Raw genomic sequence first — 21,582 nt, forward strand, 5'->3', positions numbered from 1 at the left:
GGCATCACGTCTTCAAGCCCGGGCACCTGGCTGGCTCAGTTGGTGGAACATGCGACTCTTGGTGTCAGGGTCCTGAGTTCAACCCCCACGTTGGGTGTGGAGTCTACTTAAAAAAAAAAACAAAATAAAAACAAAAGACACATACACACACAAATGGAAAGACTGTGTGGAGAATGCCAGAAGGAAGCATACGTGTCACAGAAAAGAGAGGGTGGCTGCCCCTCTTGTCGGTGGAGGGAGGTGGCAGGATGCTTCTGGACCCAGGTAGAAGGCCGTTGGTAATGGTCTAATTCAAACTTCATGAAAGCATGCATCAGTACGTCCTTCCATGTTATCCTGTTGTCTGGATACACCGGCTTTGCTCGTCTGTCCATCAGCTGGTGGCCACACGGTCTTTACATGTAGTAAAGACCTTTAGCGCAATGACCTCAGGATAAAAGGACGATTCCTTGCAGGACGTGTTGGGGTCAATGCTCTGTGAGAATATGGGATGTCAGGAGGAATTGTGAGCACTTACGGGGCGCTCAGGGCACTTCACGTGGATTTTGAACTTACGGCTCGGAAAAGCAGATGGAGTAGTATGAGCGCACGGATCTCTGAGCTGGAGCTCTGCTGTGTATTGTATGTGTGTAGCTATGTATCACACACACGCGCACACACACGGCTACGTAGCTAGCAGTACGAGGCAGAGCTGGGATTTGAACCCAGGCACTTAAACTCCCAGCCGCAGGCACTCTCAGCCAAGCCACAGAACTGGCCTGGAGATTATTCAAGTCCTCTCTCTCCTAGTTGCTGATTCAACCCTGCTCCTTTCCCCCTTGTCCCGGGGCAGCGATCCAACCACAAAGTCTGATTCCAAATGCCGTAGCCAGTTCACTCCGGGGCTTTTCTTGCCCACATGTGAGTCAGAGTGCACAAGTCCAGGGCTCGCTCGTCACTCCCGTTCGCCGCAATAACGCAGGGGGAACCACCGAGGTGTCCGTGGGTAGCGGATGGCTTAAACCCCTTCACGGAGAGCGAGGCAGCTCAGTAGGGGCTGAGGCTGAGCAATCACCAAGACAGAACGGCACCGGAGAGGAACGGCACAGCCGTGCGCCTTCGCTGCCGCGGGTGTGGCGAGTGTCCGCCGTCTCGCACCCGGCGCCTCTGCGGGGGGCCACAGAAACGGGTGGTAGCAGCAGGTGCCTCTGCACGGAGCTTTGCATTGCGGGGAGTGAGATGGGAGGCTTACTTTCCACTGAATTCCATTTGCAGCTTTGAGTTTTATTCCATGTGTGCAGAATATTACTTATTCCAAAAAGGTGAGCGAGGGTGCACCTCCGGAATCATCTAGCGAGCTCGCGAAGCTCTCCGAGGCCCGGGTCCTTACAGCGGGTGGGATGCGGGGCCCCAGTGTTTCCATGGGCCCCGCAGATGGGATACAGCTCACGTGGGAGAACCACCATCGTCCTCGTCCTCGTCCTCGTCCCCCGTGGCAGCACCCACACTCCAGGCGAAATGGGGTGGGGTGGAAACTCCCACTGTTTAAAAGTGAGAACCCAGGGGCGCCTGGGTGGCTCAGTGGGTTAGGCGTCTGCCTTCGGCTCAGGTCATGATCCCAGGGTCCTGGGATTGAGTCCCGCATCGGGCTCCCTGTTTAGCAGGGAGCCTGCTTCTCCCCCTCCTTCCGGCTCTTGCTCTCACGATCTCTGTCTCTCTCAAATAAATAACTAAAATATTAAAATAAAAATGAGAACTCAGGCAGAGAAAAGCAGGAGGGCTCTAGGAGAACTCAGAAGTGGAGCGAAGTTGCTTTGCAGGGACCTCCCGTCTCCCACAGGTGTGCCGCTCGGCCTGTGGAGGAGGAGGCTTGACCAGACTTCCCCCAGCTCCTGGCCGACCGGGCTCACGACAGCGCCCGGACTGCCAGCCAGCTCTGTTTTCCCGTTGACATGTAAACCACCGGGCCTGGCTGGACGAGGAGAAGGGGGCGTTGTGCAAGTCAGCGTAGTGACCGTTCTCTTGTTTCTGCAGTTCCTGACCAGGCTGACCGAGAGGTTCGTGCTGGGGGTGGATATGTTTGTCGAGACATTGTGGAAAGTTTGGACGAAGCTCTTGGATGTTCTTGGACTTGACGGTACGTGTGTGGAGCGGGGGGCATTCATTTAAGGTGCTGTTTTACCCTAGAGGTTCTCAAGGCGTGAACACAGTATCCACAGTGGGTGGCACAGGGGACCCCTTGGAGGGGGGCAGTGAGGACACAAACGAGTATTTTTTCCTTGTCATAGTTGCACAAAGAAATGGCCCATCCAAAGTGAGAGTCATAGATGCTGTTTAGGGGCAGGTACACGTGGGTGGTGCTGACTCGTCCGCCCCCAGGCAGGCCGCACGGACTGGAGGTGGGGGCTCTGGGTTGCTGGGGCCCATCACAGGCTACGACAGGTACTTAGGCAGAAAGGGGTTTCATACAGAGCTTGGGGCACTCACAGAGTTACCAAAAGGACAGAAGGAGCGGCGTGTAGCCCCCAGAACGCTGCCGAACTGGCCTGCGAGGGGAGTTGCTGCTCTCCCCCAGGAATCAGGAGGCTACCTCTGGAACGGTTGAATTCAAGGACACGGGCCCCGGTCCAGGCTGCCACCTCTCTCGCCAGGAAGTCTCCAGTAGCCTGCGTTGAGGTCCCCAAGACCAGCCCCAGGCTCGGTGAGCCACTAGGAAGACCCAGGACTCAGCCTTGTAGTCATGCTCGTGGCTGTGACTTATTACAGCGCAAGGACACAAAGCACCATCAGCAAAGGGGACAGGACACTCTAATTCCTCCAGCAACAATTTGTGACGACGGTGTAAAGTGTCGTCTACCAGGGAAGGCCGTTAGAGACCCAGCACTGGGCTGGTCACCTAGGCACCTTCTGCCTGGCACTGACCAAAATTCCTGACTGCCCACGGGAAAGCATGTCAGCATAAAGCACATGATTCGTACAAAAAGTCCAGGCACAGAGAGCCCCCCTTATGAGGGGATGGAGAGAACTCCCCTCCATACATGTGTTTTTTCCACACCACCAAGCAATGAACTCAGTCCCCCATGGACACTGACCAGGCGTCCCACAAATTTAACTGAATTCTGACCCTGTCTATCTGGAGATAGTGTCAGAGTGAACCCACAGGGCAAGGGCTCATCCCACAAGACTGGCTCTAGATCGGAGGTTCCCACGCCCTCCTGCCTGGGTTTGACTGATTCGCTAGAGCGGCTCACAGAACTCCAGAAACCCATTTACTTAACGAGGTTACCAGTTTGTTATAGAAGGATGTAACCCAGGAACAGGCAGATGAATATATATATATATATATTATAAATCACCATATCACAGTCCAGAAATTCAAGTTTCCAAACGCCAGCCAAGGCGTTTCACTCATCTTACCTGCACACCCTTCTAGAGAGCAGCCCCAGGCCCACCGTGTTAACCCCCCCTGCACACAGTGTCCTCTCTTGGTCCCTGTGGTTCCTTCTCAGCCAATCAGCCATGGTGATTTTGTTTTTATTACTGCTTTGGCTGCATAGAGGGATTTTTTTTAAAAAAACATTAGTCTGGTCAAGTCATTCACCTTCAAACTGCCCAGTGACTCCTTTTGCACTTAGAACTGACCCAAGGCTCCCACCGAGGATAGTCGGCTCCGAGGATCTACCCAGCCCCCCGCCTCCATCCTGTACTTAGACACGGCTTTGGTTCCTTTAGGGGTCCCCGGACGGGAGCGGTCGCTCAGCCCTTTGCCCGGTGGGTCTTTCCCATTCTTAGCTCTCTGGTGCATGCCACCTCCTCCAAGGGGCCCGTCCTGACCAAGCCACGTACAGGGACCACCCCCCGCGTGTTCTCACACCCACCATCCCTCATCAGCTGTGGTGCCCCGTGCGTGTGTGTGTGTGTGCGTGTGTGTGTGTGTGTGTGTGTGTGTATTTATTGCCCGTCTCCCTTCTGGAATCTCTGCTCCTGTGAGTGTGGTTTTGCCCATCTCCTCCAGACTGCCTCACTCTGTCTCACTCTGCCTCGGGTGCACAGGGGCTCCTCGTTCATAAAAGTTGGAGGACTGTTGGCCCCACTACTTTGCTGCTGGTGTGAGTTCACATTATGTCCCCCTCAGAACACCCCAGAAGCGCCCCAGAAGCGCCAGTACCTGTGGGCGTGAGCTTATTTCAGAATAGAGTCTTGGCGATATGATCAACTTAAGACGAGGTCATCCTGGATGAGGGTGGGTCTGGTGTCCTTGTACGAGGAGGGAAACTTGGACACAGAGACAGAGAGAAACACACAGTGAGGAGACGGCTGTGGCAGAGACCAGAGAGATGCAGCCACGAGCCCAGGACGCCTGGAGCTCCCAGAAGCTGGAAGATGCAGGAGGGACCCTCTGTAGAGTGCTTAGGGAGCACAGCCCCACCCACACCTTGGTTTCAGAATTCTGGCCCTCAGCCGCAAGACAACACACTCTTCTTGCTTTCAGCCCTCACGTCTGGTCATTTGTTACAACAGCTGTGGGAAACCAGTGCAGCCCTTCCGCGTGCAGGGTCTCCGGGACCCTCCTGGCTGCTTTGACACTCCCACCTGACGCACTGGAGACTGGGCCCCATAGACGGGGCTCCCTGGTTCACACCCGCTGTCGTCCCCCTCAGCCCCTGGGAGCCTGTCTCCAGCCTTGAATCACCGGGTTCAACCTGTGAGAGGCCTTAGACCAGCTCAGGGCACGTCACCGCTCAGGCAAAGACTCCGCAGCAGCGGGACGGCACTTTGAGAGGATGCTGTGCCACCTGTAGCCTCCTGGGGCAGCTGGGGACCCCTCCCGGGAGTCAGGCTGAGTCAACACACAGCGCAGATACAGCAACTGCGTGCAATCCTGCTTGGACTCCGCGTTCATCACCTGCCCTGATTGTTAAATTCCATATTTCCATCCCCGACCAACGCACCCCAGAGAAGCGAGCCTGATTGCAAGAAGTTGCACGCAGCTTGGTGTGGAAAGCTAGAGTAGCGACACCCTGCTGATTACATGGGAGAGGATCAGAGCAGCGGGTTCCACAGAGGCCCCATGTGCTGGTGTTCGCAAACAGGGGTGCTGGCACGTTCCAGAGGTGAAGGAACTCCCTTCCATGTCGTGTTTCCCCCGTAGCTGGTGCATCAGCTTCAAAACATCCGAAGGCCTTTGGGATTTGCATCTTAGGTTAGAAGTTTGAGTGTGCAAAAGGCAGGCAACTATATCCCAAAGTTGACTATTCTGGTGCACAATGTTTCCATGAGTACAGTCCTCTAACTTCTGACTCCAGAAGTTCTCAGGGTCCTGGAGCCTCCCGAGCCGGAGCGGTCCAATGGAAACAGATGCCAGATGATGTTACACGTTCTAGTTGCCACGTTAGAAGAGTAAAAAGACATTAACTTAATAAGGTGTTTTAGTTGACCCAATAGATTCAAAATATTGTCATCTCAACTTGTGACCAATATGAAAAAGTGTTAATAAGGTGCCTTACATTTTGGGGGGTATTAAGCCATCGAAATCCAACCTGTATTTGACATAGCACATCTCCGTTCGGACTTGCCACATCTCAAGCGCTCCGTGGCCACATGTGGCCAGTGGCTACCATAATGGATACCATGGCTTTAGCCCCACTCTAGATCTGGTGGCTCAAGCCACCGTTCCGGGAAGTGAAGCCCTTGTTCAGGAGTCGGAAAGATGAATTTAAGTCTTGTGCCTTCATCGAGTTCACTTTCTCTGAAGCCTTGGAAGCCACTTCCCGCACATGCTGTGACCACGCATCAGGATAGCACAGGGAGTGGGTGGCTCCAAGCACCAGACTTCCTGCATCGCAATCCCAGCTCTGTCCTGCTCTAGCCGTGGGACCTGGGCAAGTCCCGCTCTGCGCCTGAGTCCCCACGTGGGAAATGCTACTTATCAGCACGTTGCGAAGACCGAATGACAATTGGCACAGAGCCGTTAGAACAGTGCCTGGCCCACGGTCAAAAAATATGTCATCATGCGCTTCTGGGACCCACCCAATCCCAATTCCCTACGCTGAGGGCTGTCTGCGTCCAGCTGCACACACAGCCAGCTCTCCCCGGGCTCTGGATCGGGTTGGGCCCCTGACCCAGTATGACCAGCGACCTCACAGGTGGGGGAACCTTGGGCCAGAGGCCACGCGAAGATGAAGACAGAGATCGGGGGATGCTTCCACGAGTCAAGAAGGCCAGGGACCGCCTGCACATGGGCACATGGGGTGGATTCTCCCTCGCAGTCCCGGAAGGCGCCACCTGCCGACACCTTGACCTCACAGACTGTGAGAATATGATCCTGTTGTCTCAGCCACTCAGCCAGTGGTACTCACTGCAGCAGCCAGGAAGCGGATACAGGCAGCACATCCAGAGCTGCTTATGTCCTATTTAGGATTTTTAGGGCCTCCAGGGAGGCAGGTTGCTTCTTACCAGCCTTGCTGGAGAGAAGTGCAATTTTTATTAGAGTCGCTGTACCTGTGTTCACATTCTCTGCCCCAGTCCGGGATTCCCCCGGGGGTCCTTGTACCCACTGGTCACCTCACTTGGCCCCTTGATAACCTGATAGTACATGCTATGTGGCTTTGGATGTAGAGGCTAGTCTGGAGGTTCTCAAAGTATGCTCTGAGGAACCCTGGAGGGGGTTCCCTGAGGCCCCCCAGGGGGAACTGTAAGGTCAGGCATTCAGGGTGGGCTTCAATAGCTTTTTATATCGATTCCACATTGATAATATGTTGAATATGTTGGGCTAAGTGTCTTAACATTGATTTTTACCTGTTTGTTTTTTGCCCTTTTTAATGTGGCGACTAGAAATATTTAAATTACATCTGTGGCCCACATTTGTGGCTAACATGCTGTTTCTGTGGATTCAAAACCAGATCTGAGGATCCAGCCCTCTCCTCACAAAGCAGATATTACAGAGATTTGTAAAAACACAAAACAACTCCACTGTTTTCACTGTGGGGGGGTTTTGGGTTTTGTTTTGGAAAGCAGCTATTTTTCATAAAAAATTTATTACTTGTGTTAACCTATAATGGGTTCATTGTTATTTTTAAACAATTAATAATAATAACGTTTAAAAATGAATTTATTCCTTTGCCTTAATTTTTCTGTAAACCTTAAACTGCTCTGGAAAATTAAGACTATTCAATAAAAAAATTTTGGGGGCGCCTGGGTGGCGCAGTCATTAAGCATCTGCCTTCGGCTCAGGGCGTGATCCCGGCGTTATGGATCGAGCCCCACATCAGGCCCCTCTGCTATGAGCCTGCTTCTTCCTCTCCCACTCCCCCTGCTTGTGTTCCCTCTCTCGCTGGCTGTCTCTATCTCTGTCAAATAAATAAATAAAATCTTTAAAAAAAATTTTTTTAAAGAAAAATTAGCCTTAAAATATGAGCTATACCTAAGTATAAAATCCTAATGAAGTTCTTTTTCATTTTATTTTTAAATACGCTCCATGCCCAGTGTGGAGCCCAACACGGGACTTGAACTCATGACCCTGATATCAAGATCTGAGCTGAGATCAAGAGTCAGATGCTTGACTGAGCCACCCAGGCACCCCCAATGGAATACTGTGTATTTTTATTTTATTTATTTATTTTTAAAGATTTTATTTACTTATTTGACAGAGAGAGAGAGCATGAGCAGGGGGAAGGGGCACAGGCAAAGGGAGAAGCAGGCTCCCTGATGAGCAGGGAACCCGATATGGGACTTGATCCCAGGATCCCGGGATCATGACCTGAGCCAAAGGCAGACACTTCACCAACTGAGCCACCCAGGCATCCCTGAAATTCTTTTTTAAATTAATAATTTATTAGGGGCGCCTGGCTGGCTCAGTCGTGAGAGCATGTGACTCTTGACGTCGGGGTTGTGAGTTTGAGCCCTGCGTCGGGGGGAGAGATTACTTAGTAAATAACACTTTAAAAAATGGATCAGTGTTTAAAAAAAAAAGAATTTGTTAGAAATTAGTTTTAGTGTCTACTGTGATAAATATAAATACAGAGAACCCGTATAAACAAAATCTCTTGGGAGTCCTGAGACCAGAACGGTTGGTGTGTCGCATCTTTTGCGGGGGTTAAGTGTGAATGCTCCAAAGTCAAAGCCGCACTCAGTCGGGTGGTCCTCATGTCTCTGGAAGGCACCATGAAGGAGTGCGGCGCCCTGGCATTTGGGGAGTGAGTGCTGGGTGACCCCGTGCCTCGGCTTGGACAAGGTTTTCGTTTCCGAGTGACCAGCTAGTGCCCAACAGTCTGATCACTTTGGAGGTGGGGGGCTGTGGGGGGGCGGGGAGAGGAAGACGGGGGACAGTTGTGCTATGGATGCATTTAGAGCCTCAGAAAGGTTCAAGTCTTCCCATCTCGTGCTCACTCCAAATCCTCATGTCCCACCTCACCCGTCATGCCTCCCCCGTCGTGCATGGTGTGGACTGTGCATCAGCCAGTAGGTCTCAAAGCGAGGCCCTCCGATCAGCAGCAGCGGCCCCCGGAACCTGTGAGAGCTGCAGACTCCTGGGCCCACCCCAGACCTACAAAATCCCATGTCCTGGGGGTGGGCCCCAGCTGTGTGTGTTGAAGGGCCCTCCTGGGGAGTCTGAGACACACCCTCCAGTCTGATAACTTCGGGGGAACAACAAAGGCACTTAGGATAGAACTCCTCTGAAACGTGGTAGACAACGCCACGAGGAGACGGACCTTTCCAAGATGTAGGGCCTTCTGCAAGCAAACTAGCCTTGAAAACTGGTCTTCAGAAAGTCATTGTCGCAGGACCCTTCTAGATGAAAGAAGGCGAACACAGTACGGCCAATTGCAGTGCCTGAACCGTGATTAGATCCCAGTGGGCGTGGTGGGGATGGGGGGGAATGAATGATAGGGAGTTTAATATTCTTAGTTACGATCATGGTATTGTGCTTTTGAGGAGAATGTTTATTCGTAAAAGCCATCAGAACTGAAAAGGAAAAAGTAAAATTGCCTGTCTTTGCAGACGGCATAATTTTGTCTCAGAAAATCCTAAAGACTCCACCAAAAACTGTTAGAGCTGATCAATGAATTCAGTAAAGTTGTGGGGTGCAAAATTAACATACAAAAATCAGCAATATTTTTATATACTAAATGAATGATCTGAAAAAGAAATAAAATTATCCCATTTACAATAGCATCAAAAACAATAAAATACTTAGGAATAACTTAACCAAGGAGGTAAAAGATTTCCACTCTGAAAATTGCAAGACATTGATGAAAGAAATTGAAGACAACACAAATAAATGGAAAATTATCCCATGTTCATGGATTGGAAGAATTAATGTTGTTAAAATGTCTGTTATCTACCCAAAGCCATCTACAGATTCAGTGTAGTCCTTATCAAGATTCCAGTGGCTTTTTTTTTTTTTTACCGATGTGGGAAAGAAATCCTGAAATTTACATGGAACCCGAAAGACCCTGACTAGCCAAAGGAAGGAAGAACAAAGTGGTAGATACCACACTTCCCGATTTCGAGTTGTATTATAAAGCTATAGTAATCAAAACAGCATAGTGCTGGCATAAAAACAGACATGCAGACCAATGGAAGAAAATTGAGAGCACAGAAATAAGCCCATGGATATACAGTCAACTAGTATTTGACAAAGGAGTCAAGAATTCCCAGTGGAGAAAAGACAACGCCTTCCATAGACGGTGCTTGGAAAACTGGATAGTCACGTGTTTAAGGATGAAACTAGACTCCTATATTACGCCACTCACAAAATTAACTCCTAGAAGAAAAGAGACATTGCTCTTGGCAATGATTTCTTTTTTTTAATTTGGCACCAAAAGCAAAAATAAACAGGTGGGACCACATCAAACCGAAAAACTTCTGCACAGCAGAAGGAACAATCTACCAAATGAAAAGTGCCTATGGAATGAGAAAAAAATGTTTGGAAACTATCTATCTGTTATGGGGTTAATATCCAAAATATTTAAAGAACTCCTACAACTCAATAGCAAGAAACGAACAGTCTGATTAAAATACAAGCAAAGGGCCCAAACAGACATTTTTCCAAAGAAGATATACAAATGGCCAATAGTTATGTAAACAGATGCTCAACCCTGCTAATGAGGGAAGTGCAAATCAAAAGCACAGGAGACGTTATCTTACACCTGCGGGATGACTATTGTCACAAAGATGAGATTACAAATGCTGGCGGGTGCGGATGCAGAAGGGAACCGTTCCTGTGCGCTCTCGGTGGGATTGTCACTTGGTGCAGTCACTATGGCAAGCAGTATGGAGGTTCCTGAAAAAATTAAGCATTAGAGTTGCCATATGATCCAGCAATCCCGCCTCTGGGAATATACCCAAAGGAAGTGAAAACACTATGTCATGCGGACACGTGCACCGCCGTGTTCCTCGAGGCATTATCTACAGTGGCCAAGACACGGAAACAACCTAAGTGTCCATACACAATGGAATATTACTCAGCCATGAAAGAGAAGAAAATCCTGCCATTTGTGACAACGATGGAACTTGAGGCCATTGTGCTAAGTGAAATAAGTCAGACAGAGAAAGACAAATACTGTATGATCTCACTTGTATGTAGAATCTTAAAAAAAAAGAAAAAGCCTCATAGAAAAAGAGATCAGATTTGTGGTCAGAGATAGGAGGTAGTGTGGGGTGGGAATTGGGATAAGATGGTCAAAAGGTCCAAATTTCTAGTTATAAGGTAAGTACATAGCAGGGACGTAATGTACAATGTGACGATTGTAGTTAACCCCGCTGTGTGCTGTGTCTGAGAGTTAGTAAGAGACTAGTCGGTCCTAAGGGTTCTCGGGACAAAAAGTTTTTTTCTTTTTTTGTATCTATATGAGGTGATGGATGTTAATTAAGTTTATTGTAATCATTTCACAACATATGTAATAAGCCATGCTCCACAGCTCGAGCTTACACAGTGCTTTCTGTCAGTGATATCTCAATAAAACTGGAAAAAATATGCATGCTGAGGTATGATCTTTTGCATCTTTCAGATGGTTCGGTAAGAAAATAAAAGTCTGTGACGGAACAAAATATGGTAAAATGTTAACAACTGTTAAACCTAGTGGTTTCAATAGGAGTATTCATTTTACTATCGTTTTAACTTTTCTGTTTGAAAATTTTCTTAAGTCGGGCACACAGAAGATGCAACTCCTCCATTTCACTCCATGTTTAAGATGGAACTTCATGTATGATTAGGTTTGGCTGTGAGTAAGAGATCCAAAATATCAGCAGTTTAAACAAGATGGAAGCTTATTTCTCTATGTGAAAGTTCACAGGTAGGTGGTTAGGCAGGTAGGTGGCTTTGCAGCACGCTGTCCTCAGGACCGAGGCACCTTCCATCTTATTGCTCCCCAATAGGTGACTTCCCTTACTTCATGGCCCAAGATAGCTGCTCCCACTCCCGGCATCGCATCTACATTCCAGCAGGCAAAAGAAGAGGAGGTAAAGGGCACATTCCTGCTACTTTCAGGAAAAACCCCTTGAGGCCACCACAAAACATCTCCCTGACCAAAGCTTAGTTTTGTAGCTCCAAGGGAGGCTGGAAAGGCCTTCATCCTAGGCAGCCACGTACCCAGCCTAAAGCTGGGCATTTGTGACTCCGGAGGACAGGAAGAGAGGATATCCGAGGACCGTTTGTAAGCTCTGCCCTGCCGCGAAAGGCGTTTTAAACTCTCCCGGGGCTTAGCATAAAGTGATAAGGAGGCAGCCGACTTTAGGGGCATCCTATTGCAAAGACCCTGCAAGGGAGCCGAGCTGCCCAAACCCCGCGTGGAGAGAAACCCCTGGCTCCTCGTGACCGGCCGCTGTCCCTCTTTTCTGTCCCGCAGTGTTGAACCTGCCCCAGTATTTCAGCCCGGCCTCGGTGGCCAGCAGCCCGGCCCGCGCCCTCCTGCTGGTCGGCGTCGTCCTCCTGGCCTACTGGTTCTTGTCTCTGACCCTGGGCTGCACCTTCAGCCTCCTGCACGTGGTGTTCGGCCGCTTCTTCTGGGTGGCCCGGGTCGTCCTGTTCTCCATGTCCTGCGTGTACGTGCTGCACAAGTACGAGGGGGAGCCGGAGAACGCCGTGCTGCCGCTCTGCTTCGTGGTGGCCGTCTACTTCATGACCGGGCCCATGGGCTTCTACTGGCGCAGCGGGCCCAGCGGCCCCAGCGTGGAGGAGAAGCTGGAGCACCTGGAGAGCCAGGTCAGACTGCTCAACGTCCGCCTCAACAAAGTGCTCGAGAGCCTCGACCGCGCCAACGGCAAGTGACAATCAGCCAGCCGGCCGGGTCCCCTCACGCCAGCGCCCTCTCTCCGAAAACAAAAAAGGAGGAGGAGGAAAAGAGCACCAAACGCCAAGCAATCTCAATAAACATTCCTGAGCACGGCGGGCGGCGCTCCGTGAGGGTCTTTCCGGCCACGTGTCGACCCTGAGGACACGTTCCCAGAGGAATGACCGGATCGTTTGTGTAGAACTACCCACGAAGCGTCATTAGTGGGGGAAAATATTTTTTAAACAAAGGATATAACCATATTAGCTGTACAGTAAGAGTTTATCTGTGCATAGAGCATAAAGTTAATTTTTTCAAGCACTTAAATACATCTTTTGTAAGGTTTTTTAATAAAGGCAGATCGAGTCAAGTTTAATAAAACTGTACATCGAGGGGAAGAATATGCAAACTGGACACTTGGACTAAAAGCTCCAAAGCTTGCGTTTGTTTTCACAGCGCGGGGATTGGCGGGTGAGGTCTGCGTGCGTGATTCTCCTGTTCCAAACCCACGGGCTCCAGCTTCTGTTATTTTTGGCTGATGGTGACTTAGCGGATGGATGTTGTCAGGTCTGGGTGTGGGCCGTTGGGGTCCAGGACGAAACGAAACATCTGTTGGGTCCTAGTGACCCCAGCCAGGCCCCTGTCAACTGTATTTCCGAAAGAAAAGATTATTATTTGTGGAAAACCTGAGATTACTTGTTATCTTTTGTGTGTTTTTTTTTTCCCCTCCTGAACTTTGATGTATTTTAACCTCCACGTTTGGTAAAGGAAAATTCAAGGACCGGGCAAAGAAAGTCTTTGGGGCTTCATGCCGACAGCCACGCAGGTGAGCCCCAAAGCTCCCTCGGTCGGGAGTCTGTTTGACGCCCTCATGTCGCCGTCCTCCAGCTAGACCTCCAGAGGAAAGGTATGCCCTCAAGGGTTGTTGTTGGTTTCACTGGGGTTTTGGAGTTATTTTTAAGAATGCCTTGGAGAAGACCTGAATTATTTTTCCTGAAATTTTTACAATCCATGTGTTAGGTGCTTTCTTTCTGCGGTGTGTGGTGCCCGCATCGTAGGGGGTGCCCAGGGGCAGAGAGGGTCATACCGGGCAGACAGTGGTGGGGGGACCTTGGCAGGGGCGCCTTGTGAGGCTGGGTCAGGGGTCCAGGGAAACGCCCCAGGCTTGGCCCCCCAGGCCTGTCGGTAAGCACTGGGGAACACATGACAAGGGAGGGAGGCTCTGGCTTTGGCGTGAGGCAACGTCGAAGGCTGCCAGGGGTTGCGACTCCCTCTACGATCCTTCCCTGCCCACCTCTGTGCCCCGGGGGTCCCCCATGGGGCCCCTGTAGGCAGATTTGCAGAGACTTCTGTCAGATGGGGTAGATTCAAGACCCCACAGTCCACATAGCATTCTGGAGAAAAACCCAGCTGTCTGCCCACTGTTGTGCGGTTTTCCTATGCAGTTTTATTTTGGGGTGCAAGTATCTGGAAAACAGGAGCAGATGTGTTTGAGGATGTTGATGAAACTTCTATTTTTACGGTGCACATAATGGGACCCAAACTCGGCTGCATTCGGTTCCCTTCCTGAAACGCATACCTGTTCTTGTCCAGGGGGTGCTCGGGCAAATCCTAATCCATGGGCATCTGGAGCCCGTGGTTTCCGGATCGAAGCCGTTCCAGTTTTGCCATTTAGATACTTCCGGACAAATCTATTTTAGCACAGAGTATAAAAAATACCTCTGGGGAGGCCGTCCTTGCCCTCCTTCCTTCTGTGCATTTGGCTTTTGTGTATTGGGCGTGTGTAGGTAGTAAAGAAAACTGCTTTGCCCACGTGGCCAGGGGAGAATTGGCATTTGGTGCACGAAGCTGCAAAGTCCTCAATTATCACAGGTCTGGAGAGAACATCCACTCCGTTCCCCCTGCCAGCTTCCCACACGGAGCCCGAAGGGCACTGTGTGTGCTCAGATCCACGCAGGAACACCGTTTTAACCTCCAGTAAACCAAGGGAGGCTCACGTCTCTGGAGACCTAGAGTTTGGCATATCCCTTCAGGGCAGAACGTTATTTGAAATTCTGGTAGGAATCGTGGACGTTAGATCTGGATAGCTTGCTCTTTGATGCACACGTTTGCTTTTAGTTTGGGGCGTATTCTCACCTCCAAATAATTTGGGATTTTTTTTTTTCTTTCTCCCTTCCATGGAAGCTTGTTAGGGTACTTGGCCTCTCCCAGAGCTCCCCATCTCTTTCTTTTTCCTCTCTTTTGTACATGGAAAAAAATGTATTTTTGTACCATATCTCATACCTGGAAGAGAAACCCTTTTTTTATGTCTCCCGGGCTGTAGAATATATTAGTGCAACACTTCCTTCAATGTGATATAAAAAAATCCCGACAAGAACTACTGTGAATGGGTTATCATTACGACCCCGTTTTCTAGATCTCTTAAAGTTCATCAGTGTTTCTTTCCCAGCGCCTCAGTGTCCCGACACACACCAAGCACAGAAAAGAGAAAGGACCAACTCTCTAACCGGCTGGACTTGGGTGGCTGTTCTGGGAGTCTGTGTTGACAATGACCTCTTCCATGGCACGCCGGCCTTCTGTCACTGCGTTCCCCATAGCGATCAGGATCGGCATCCTCTGCCTTCCGGGGGCTTGGGGCTTTCTGTGTCAGCGACACCCCGTGACACTTCTGCTAACAAACTGCAGCAATAGAAGTTCTCGAAAGCTGGCCTCGTGCACTGTGCCAGGGTCTTTATTGATAAAGGTAACTGGGTGACCGCCACACAGTTCCCTAAAGCCAATGCGCCCGCATGCCACGCAGGCCCCCCCCCCCGAAGCCCCTCACGTGCAGGGTCGGGAAGTGGAGAGGGGGTCCGTGCTTGATGACTGTGGTGGTGGGAGGCGACCAGGCTCGAACATCCCCTCCTGGGTGCCAAGGGCAACCGTGCAGGTCGGGGTCAGTGGTTGGGAGGACTATACTATGACTTTGCACAGTCTTGAAGGCTGGCTTGTGGGGAAGATGCAAACCACGGCGGCTGCTGCTCTGCGGCCTTATGGAGAGGTGACGAGTAACAGGTCACAGAGCCAATGCAGCATCGGAAACATGGCGAATACACCGTGTTCCTGGTGGCAACCCCGAACCGCTTCATTTCTCCGCTTCCGGCTGCTTCTCAAACTGCTCTGGCCCCTTAACACCTGATCACCCCCCCCCCCAAGGGGTTTGAATTGTCTGACTTAACCCAGCAGCCAGCTCTGGCCATCCAGCTGGCTCATGTTAGAAGGAATTCCTAAGGCCCTAAGATGTCATTCTCCTTTCCCCCACTTAAAAAAAAATATATAGCTAGCTAGATATAGATATCTATCTACATATATCTCCATTCTGCGAAGTTTTGTTTATGGTCATCTGAGTAATTGGACCTTTGCTCCTCACTTGTGAATAGTGAAAAATAGAATTATATATTTTTCGCAGGATCTAACATAGTCCCCTAAAGTTAGTACCGGACAGCCGTCGATGTGATGTACCGCGTCTGGGATAAACTTTGTCCAGCGTTCTGAATTCTGCGCTTTCCTCCTCAGTGATTCCCTGATTTGCAGGAGATACACCAGGACCGGTTTCTCCATTGTGGCATAAAAAGCTGATGTCGTTTGCATTGTCTGCTGAAACCCTGTGGCAGCTAATGGTGTCATTGACCCTCTGTTCTAATGTCTCTTCGCAGATTTAAAGCTTTTGTTATAGTGTCAGCTTCAATATTCGCATGTGTGTTAAATCTCTGGAAACCGTGTAATTAAACTGATTTCTTGTGATGGTGACAGTGACTAGCGCTCACTTAAAATCCAGGGAAGCAATTATTTCCCCTCTTAACCGGAAATCGTATTTGTGACGTACGGTCCATTATCAACAGTGTGATCATGATTCGATTCATATTTTGTGTATCTGGTTATAAATTTTCTATAGCATTTGATTTCACGCTCAATATAAATCCATTTGATTTGAATACGGTGGTGTGTGTGTGTATGTGGTGTGTGCACACCTTTGTTCCATAAGCCTTGGGAAACCGATTCTATGAATATCAAATATAGACGTAAGTGTATAAGGCTTATTTTATTTGCAAAAATGGTACATACATTCCTCCTATTTATTAAATCACTGGCTTTAGTGTTCTCTAGAGACATTTGTAGACCGACTTCAGAACAGAATGAAAATATTGTGAAAATTACAGCTTAATAAATGTTTATTGTAATTTTGTTGTACGGACTTCTTAAATATGTTTCGTTACTTCTTTTTTTTTAAATTTTTTTTTAAAGATTTTATTTATTTGACAGAGAGAGACACAGCGAGAAAGGGAACACAAGCAGAGGGAGTGGGAGAGGGAGAAGCAGACTTCCCACTGAGCAGGGAACCTGATGTGGGGCTCGATCCCAGGACCCTGGGATCATGACCTGAGCCGAAGGCAGACGCTTAACGACTGAGCCACCCAGGTGCCCCATGTTTCGTTACTTCTGACCAAGCATTTGTGGAGTCTTCCCCAATTCCGACACATAATGGTGATTTTATGATTATGATTTTATGATTTTATGATTCTATTCCCCAATCCGAGACGAGTCAAATAATCTTGATGTGTTCAATCGGAGGGAGGGTTACCAGATAAAATACAGACACACCCAGTTAAATTAAATCCTTAAGTATTTGTTGCTTATCTGACACTCACATTTAACCAGGAATCCTGTATTTTTATTTGTGAATTCGGACAACCCTAACAGGGTTTTGCAACACAATGTATACCCCTCCATCCCATCCTGAACCAAGATGTTCTCATGGGTGCTAAAAATTATTTCCTTAGCAAATATTCAGGAGCACATGTAACAGAACAGTCCAGTTAAATACACTCATGACCCAAAACTACCGCTCCTGGGGGAGTGGGTGTGCTATTTGGAGGCCCCCTGGGTGGCCCACCCCCGGGAGAGAGAGCAGCGTAGAGGTGGGGACTCCACACCATGGAGGACAGTGCAGGAGTGAGTAGCCTGAGTGAATTAAATACATGTGACTAATCATTTTGCAAGAGCACCTTAAGAAAAAAAAAAAAAAGATCTGGTGAACAGGAGGTGGGAAAGGAGGGTGGGAGCAGGTCCCAGGATCAAGAACGTTAACCGAACCGAGGTGTTGCCAGGTGAGGCTGTGCTGGCCTGAGCCGTGTGATTCGACAGAGCAACGGAGGGCACACCCGCATGTCCCTGCCCCGGACCCAGCCTCGATTTACCGTCTCCACTTCCGCCATCCCTTCTGCCAAAAGCCGCCAACTGCTTCCAGCCAGCAGGCCGTTTACTTAGTAGCCAGGTGGCCAGTTAGTGTATCAGCACCTTGGCACCTGTCCGCAGCCGGGCTCCTGTGCCGTGGTTTCATCAGGAAACAAAATAAAACAAAGCCAAACCAAAAAACAGCTTTACTGAGGTGTAATTGACACACGACGAACCAGGCATGTTTCAGGTGTAAAGCTGGATCCCTTTGGATCTCTCTCTGTACCTGTGAAAACATGGCCCCCATCCAGAAAGGAAGCACGTCCACCACCTCCAAAGCCCCTCCCGTCCCCACCTCTTTACCTCCCCGCTCTCCGTTCCCAAGCAACCCCTGATCGGTTCCCTGTCCCCACACATTTGCTTGCATTTTCTAGCGTTTTACATAAATGGAATCAAACAGCATGTGCCTGCTTTCCCGCCCTGTTTGGTTTGACTCAGCATAACCATTTTGGAACGCATCCAGGCTGTGTGTGGGGAGCTCTCTCCCTTTTATTGCCGGGTAGTTTCCACGGTGTGAATAGACTTCTGTGTCTCCGTTCCCCTGCGGGTGGGCTCGCATTGTTTCCAGCTTGGGGTATTACTAAGGAAGCTACCGTGGACGTGTATGTGCAGATCTTTGAACATTTTCTTTTGTTTGTCTTAGGTAAATACTTAGGGGCGGAATGGCTGGATCCTATAACAGGCATACGTTTAATTTGTCAGAAAACTGTTTTCTGAGGTGTTTGTACCCACATTTTCACTAGCTGTATATGACAATTCTAGTTCCTCTACATCCCCACCAATACTTGGTACGATCAGTTTTTTCTCAAAAAAAAAAAAAATTCATTTACTGAAAGGTATCATCTCAATGAACAGCTGGGCATCTTTAATTAACACATAATAAACCAGTAATAGTGCATGAAGTGTTTCCCTGAGTTCTGTGAGCCTTTCTAGCACATTATTGAACCCAAGGAGGCAGTCATGGAACCTCTGATTTGTCACCAAGTCCAACAGAAGTGAGGACAACCCCGGGGTCCTTGACCTTGGGATTGACGTCTGAAGGCGGGGCATGGTTTTGGGGACTCTACCCTTCACCCGTGGCGCCTGCACTAAGTCTGGGTAGCTAGTGTCAGATTTGCTTAATGCGAGGGATAACTCCATACATTGGTTCCAGAGTGTTGTGAGCAGAGAGTTTTCCTTTAGCTGAGTTTTTAGGACCAAGAGCACCACAATTTGCTGTAGGAGGTGATGAGAGAGGGGTGGTGACTGTCTGTTCCCCCACAAATGACAGCAGTCACTATAAACTAAGCCTTCTGTGAGCTCTACCTGCCCCAGCTTGTGGGAATTACACAACCGCTCTGCTAAGAAGGGATTATCTTGGTAATGAAAAGGGGAACACCCAGGCTCAGAGGGGTTGAGGAACATTGCCCAAGGTCAAATGGCTAGTCCTCCGGGAACCTGGGTGAGAGCCCAGTCTTGCAGGCTACCTCCCTAAAGGCAGAAGTCGCTCCAGCCACTCCAGCTTCTCCCCCCTGGGAAAGCTGTAGCTTTCATGGGGTTTTTCTGTTCGTTTTTGTGTTTTTGAACTTGAATCCATGGAGATATTCGTTGGTGACCCTAAGGAAACAATGACTATAAATCCTGACAATCAAAAAACTCAAGGGGTGCCTGGCTGACTCAGTTGGTGGAGCATGTGACTCTCGCTCTCCACGCTGAGGGTAGAGATTCCTTAAAAACAAACAAAACAAAACAAAACAAAACTTTAAAAAAAAAATCCCAAAATCCAAATAACCACCATCTACTCTGAAGGGTGACAGCTAGGAGCAAGGATCAATAGTATTTGCTTTACGGCTTATCGATTTTTAAAAAATGTAAGCCTTACAACGAATTCCTATTTCGTGCGGGGCCCAGAGATGTTAAGTGACTTGTATAAAGTGGCACAGCTAACATGGGAGTGCAGGGAGCCAGGACTGAAACCCAAGGGCTCTGTCCCACTGCACGCGTAGGCACAGAGAGCACCTTCTGTTCCGTCATTCTTTACACGGAGCGCTCTTTCCTCCTGGCAGTCTGAGAATTTATAAATGCACGCCTTTGGAGATTCTCCTGTCCAGCCATGCTGGGAAAGTCGGAGCTTCACGTGCATTTACAGATTAGACGTTCAGGAAAACCCCCAGCTTGGATTCGTCTCTTCTACGTTTGTTTTTCAGGGATCTCAGGATGCCCTGTTCTCTTCAAAGAGACCCATTGTTTTCCTAGGATTTAAGGTCTTGTCGCAGGTAGAGTGAAATCGTTCTTGCCGCAGGAATCACACAAAACCGGGGACCAAATGTGCTCTTACCAACTTAGATTTCAAAAGACTGCAACATTGCCTCCCTTTGTTTTCAGATCCTTTTCTTAGAACAACCTGCGTGGATTGTGTAAAATCATTTGAATGTTACCCCATATGCATATATAAAATTTTAATTTATTTATTTTGCTTTATTTTTTTTGCGTGGAGGAGCCCTTGGAGGCTTGGAAAGACATCATTCATCATTTGGAAAAGCCTGCAGTTCTCAAAGTGTGGTGTGCGTTCCTCTAGCTACGTAAAATACTATTAATAATTAGCCATCTGCATTTTCCACTCTCATTCTGTCACAAATATACAATGGGGTTTTCCAGAGGCTACCAGAGATGCTATCACGACTGGTGAATGGCCACACGGGGATGAGGAGCCAGTGGTCTTTGATTAAGTTAGACATTGGAGATTAGCAGACATATAGAATGCTAGTCTTCTCACTGATTTTTTCCCCCAAAGTATAGGTATTTGTCATACAAATACGTTGTTTATGGTAGTGTGCCATGGGTTTATCATTGTTATTTTAATTTTTTAGAGTGGATGAGGGGCAGAGGGAGAGAGAATCTCAGGCCAACCCCACACCCAACACAGAGCCCATGCAGGGCTCGCTCTCAGGACCCTGACATCACGGCCTGAGCTGACACCAAGAATCGGACGCTCAACAAATTGAGCCAGCCAGGTACCCCTATCATTGTTATTTGGAAACGAATACATGTATTTTTTGGTTTCTCACTTTTTATTTTTAATTTCGTAAAATTATTTCTAACTTTACTGTTAATCCGAATTGATAGACGTAACCCAAGGAAACAGAAGCTTTTGGGATCCTCAGTAGGTTAAAAGGTGTAAAAAGGCCCTTGCCTTACTCTCTTTGGGCTTCTGTAACAAAAGTACCACAGACTGGGTGACTTAAAAAACAAACATTCATTTCTCACAGTTCTGGAGGCTGGGAAGTCCAAGGTCAAGGGGCCAGAGAGTTGGTGCCTGCTGAGGTCTGTTTCCTGGTTCATAGATGACAGTCCTCTCTCCCTGTGTCCTCATGTGGCAGAAGGGTGAGGGAGCTCTCTGGGGTCTCCTTTATGAGGGCACAAATCCCACCCTTGAGGCTCCATGACCTCATCACCTCCCAAAGACCCCCCCCCCCATACTATCACACTGGGGGTTAGAGGTGAGGGGTTAGGGTTCTACATATGAATGGGGTGGGGTGACTCAGTTCATAGCTGTCCTGAACCACAAAGTTTGAGGCTCACTGGCAAAAGCAAGCAATCACATAGTACATGCTTCAGAGGTACAAGAGTGTGTTCAGTGAGGCGACTCTGTCAGCAGTGCTAGGGGTATCCAGCGACTACACAACAGACATGTATATGCCATTCTTTAACACAAATTATAGCATACTATCTGCACTTTCCTGGAATCTGGTATTTTTGTACATAGATCTCAGCCAGCTGTCACATTCTTTGGCTAGTATCCCCTTTTGTGGATAGGCCATAATTTATTTAGCCATTTCCTTATTGACCAAAAACTGCACTTCCTAAGGTGATTTATTTACACTAAGTCTCCATGTGTCTATGGCTTTTATGCAGGTTGTTGTATTTGGTGTAAATATGATGCTATATAACATTATTATATAATATAACATAATAATTATACAGTATAATACACTATAACAGTATTATATAATGACACAACATAACATTATTATATAATATTATATAATAAGACAACATAACATTATGTGACACAGTA

At 48.6% G+C, this 21,582-nt stretch overlaps 1 protein-coding gene across 2 annotated transcripts in view; it reads left to right on the forward strand.

The window, feature by feature from the left end:
• The window catches only part of BRI3BP (BRI3 binding protein), a 28,266-nt gene extending 11,785 nt beyond the window's left edge, over positions 1-16,481 (forward strand). The window contains exons 2-4 of one of the 2 annotated variants that reach the window (XM_045779066.2): positions 2,014-2,116; positions 11,359-11,442; positions 11,829-16,481. In XM_045779066.2, the coding sequence (XP_045635022.1) occupies positions 2,014-2,116; positions 11,359-11,442; positions 11,829-12,250 (609 nt within the window). In that variant the 3' untranslated portion in view covers positions 12,251-16,481. The remainder of the gene's footprint in view (positions 1-2,013; positions 2,117-11,358; positions 11,443-11,828) is intronic. The other variant, XM_045779071.2, reaches the window with a different exon arrangement.
• The last annotated feature ends 5,101 nt before the right edge of the window (positions 16,482-21,582 follow it).

The sequence above is a fragment of the Ursus americanus genome, chromosome 30 (genome assembly GCF_024610735.1).
Source record: "Ursus americanus isolate L20-20 chromosome 30, mUrsAme1.1.p, whole genome shotgun sequence".
Classification (NCBI taxonomy): Eukaryota; Metazoa; Chordata; class Mammalia; order Carnivora; family Ursidae; genus Ursus; species Ursus americanus.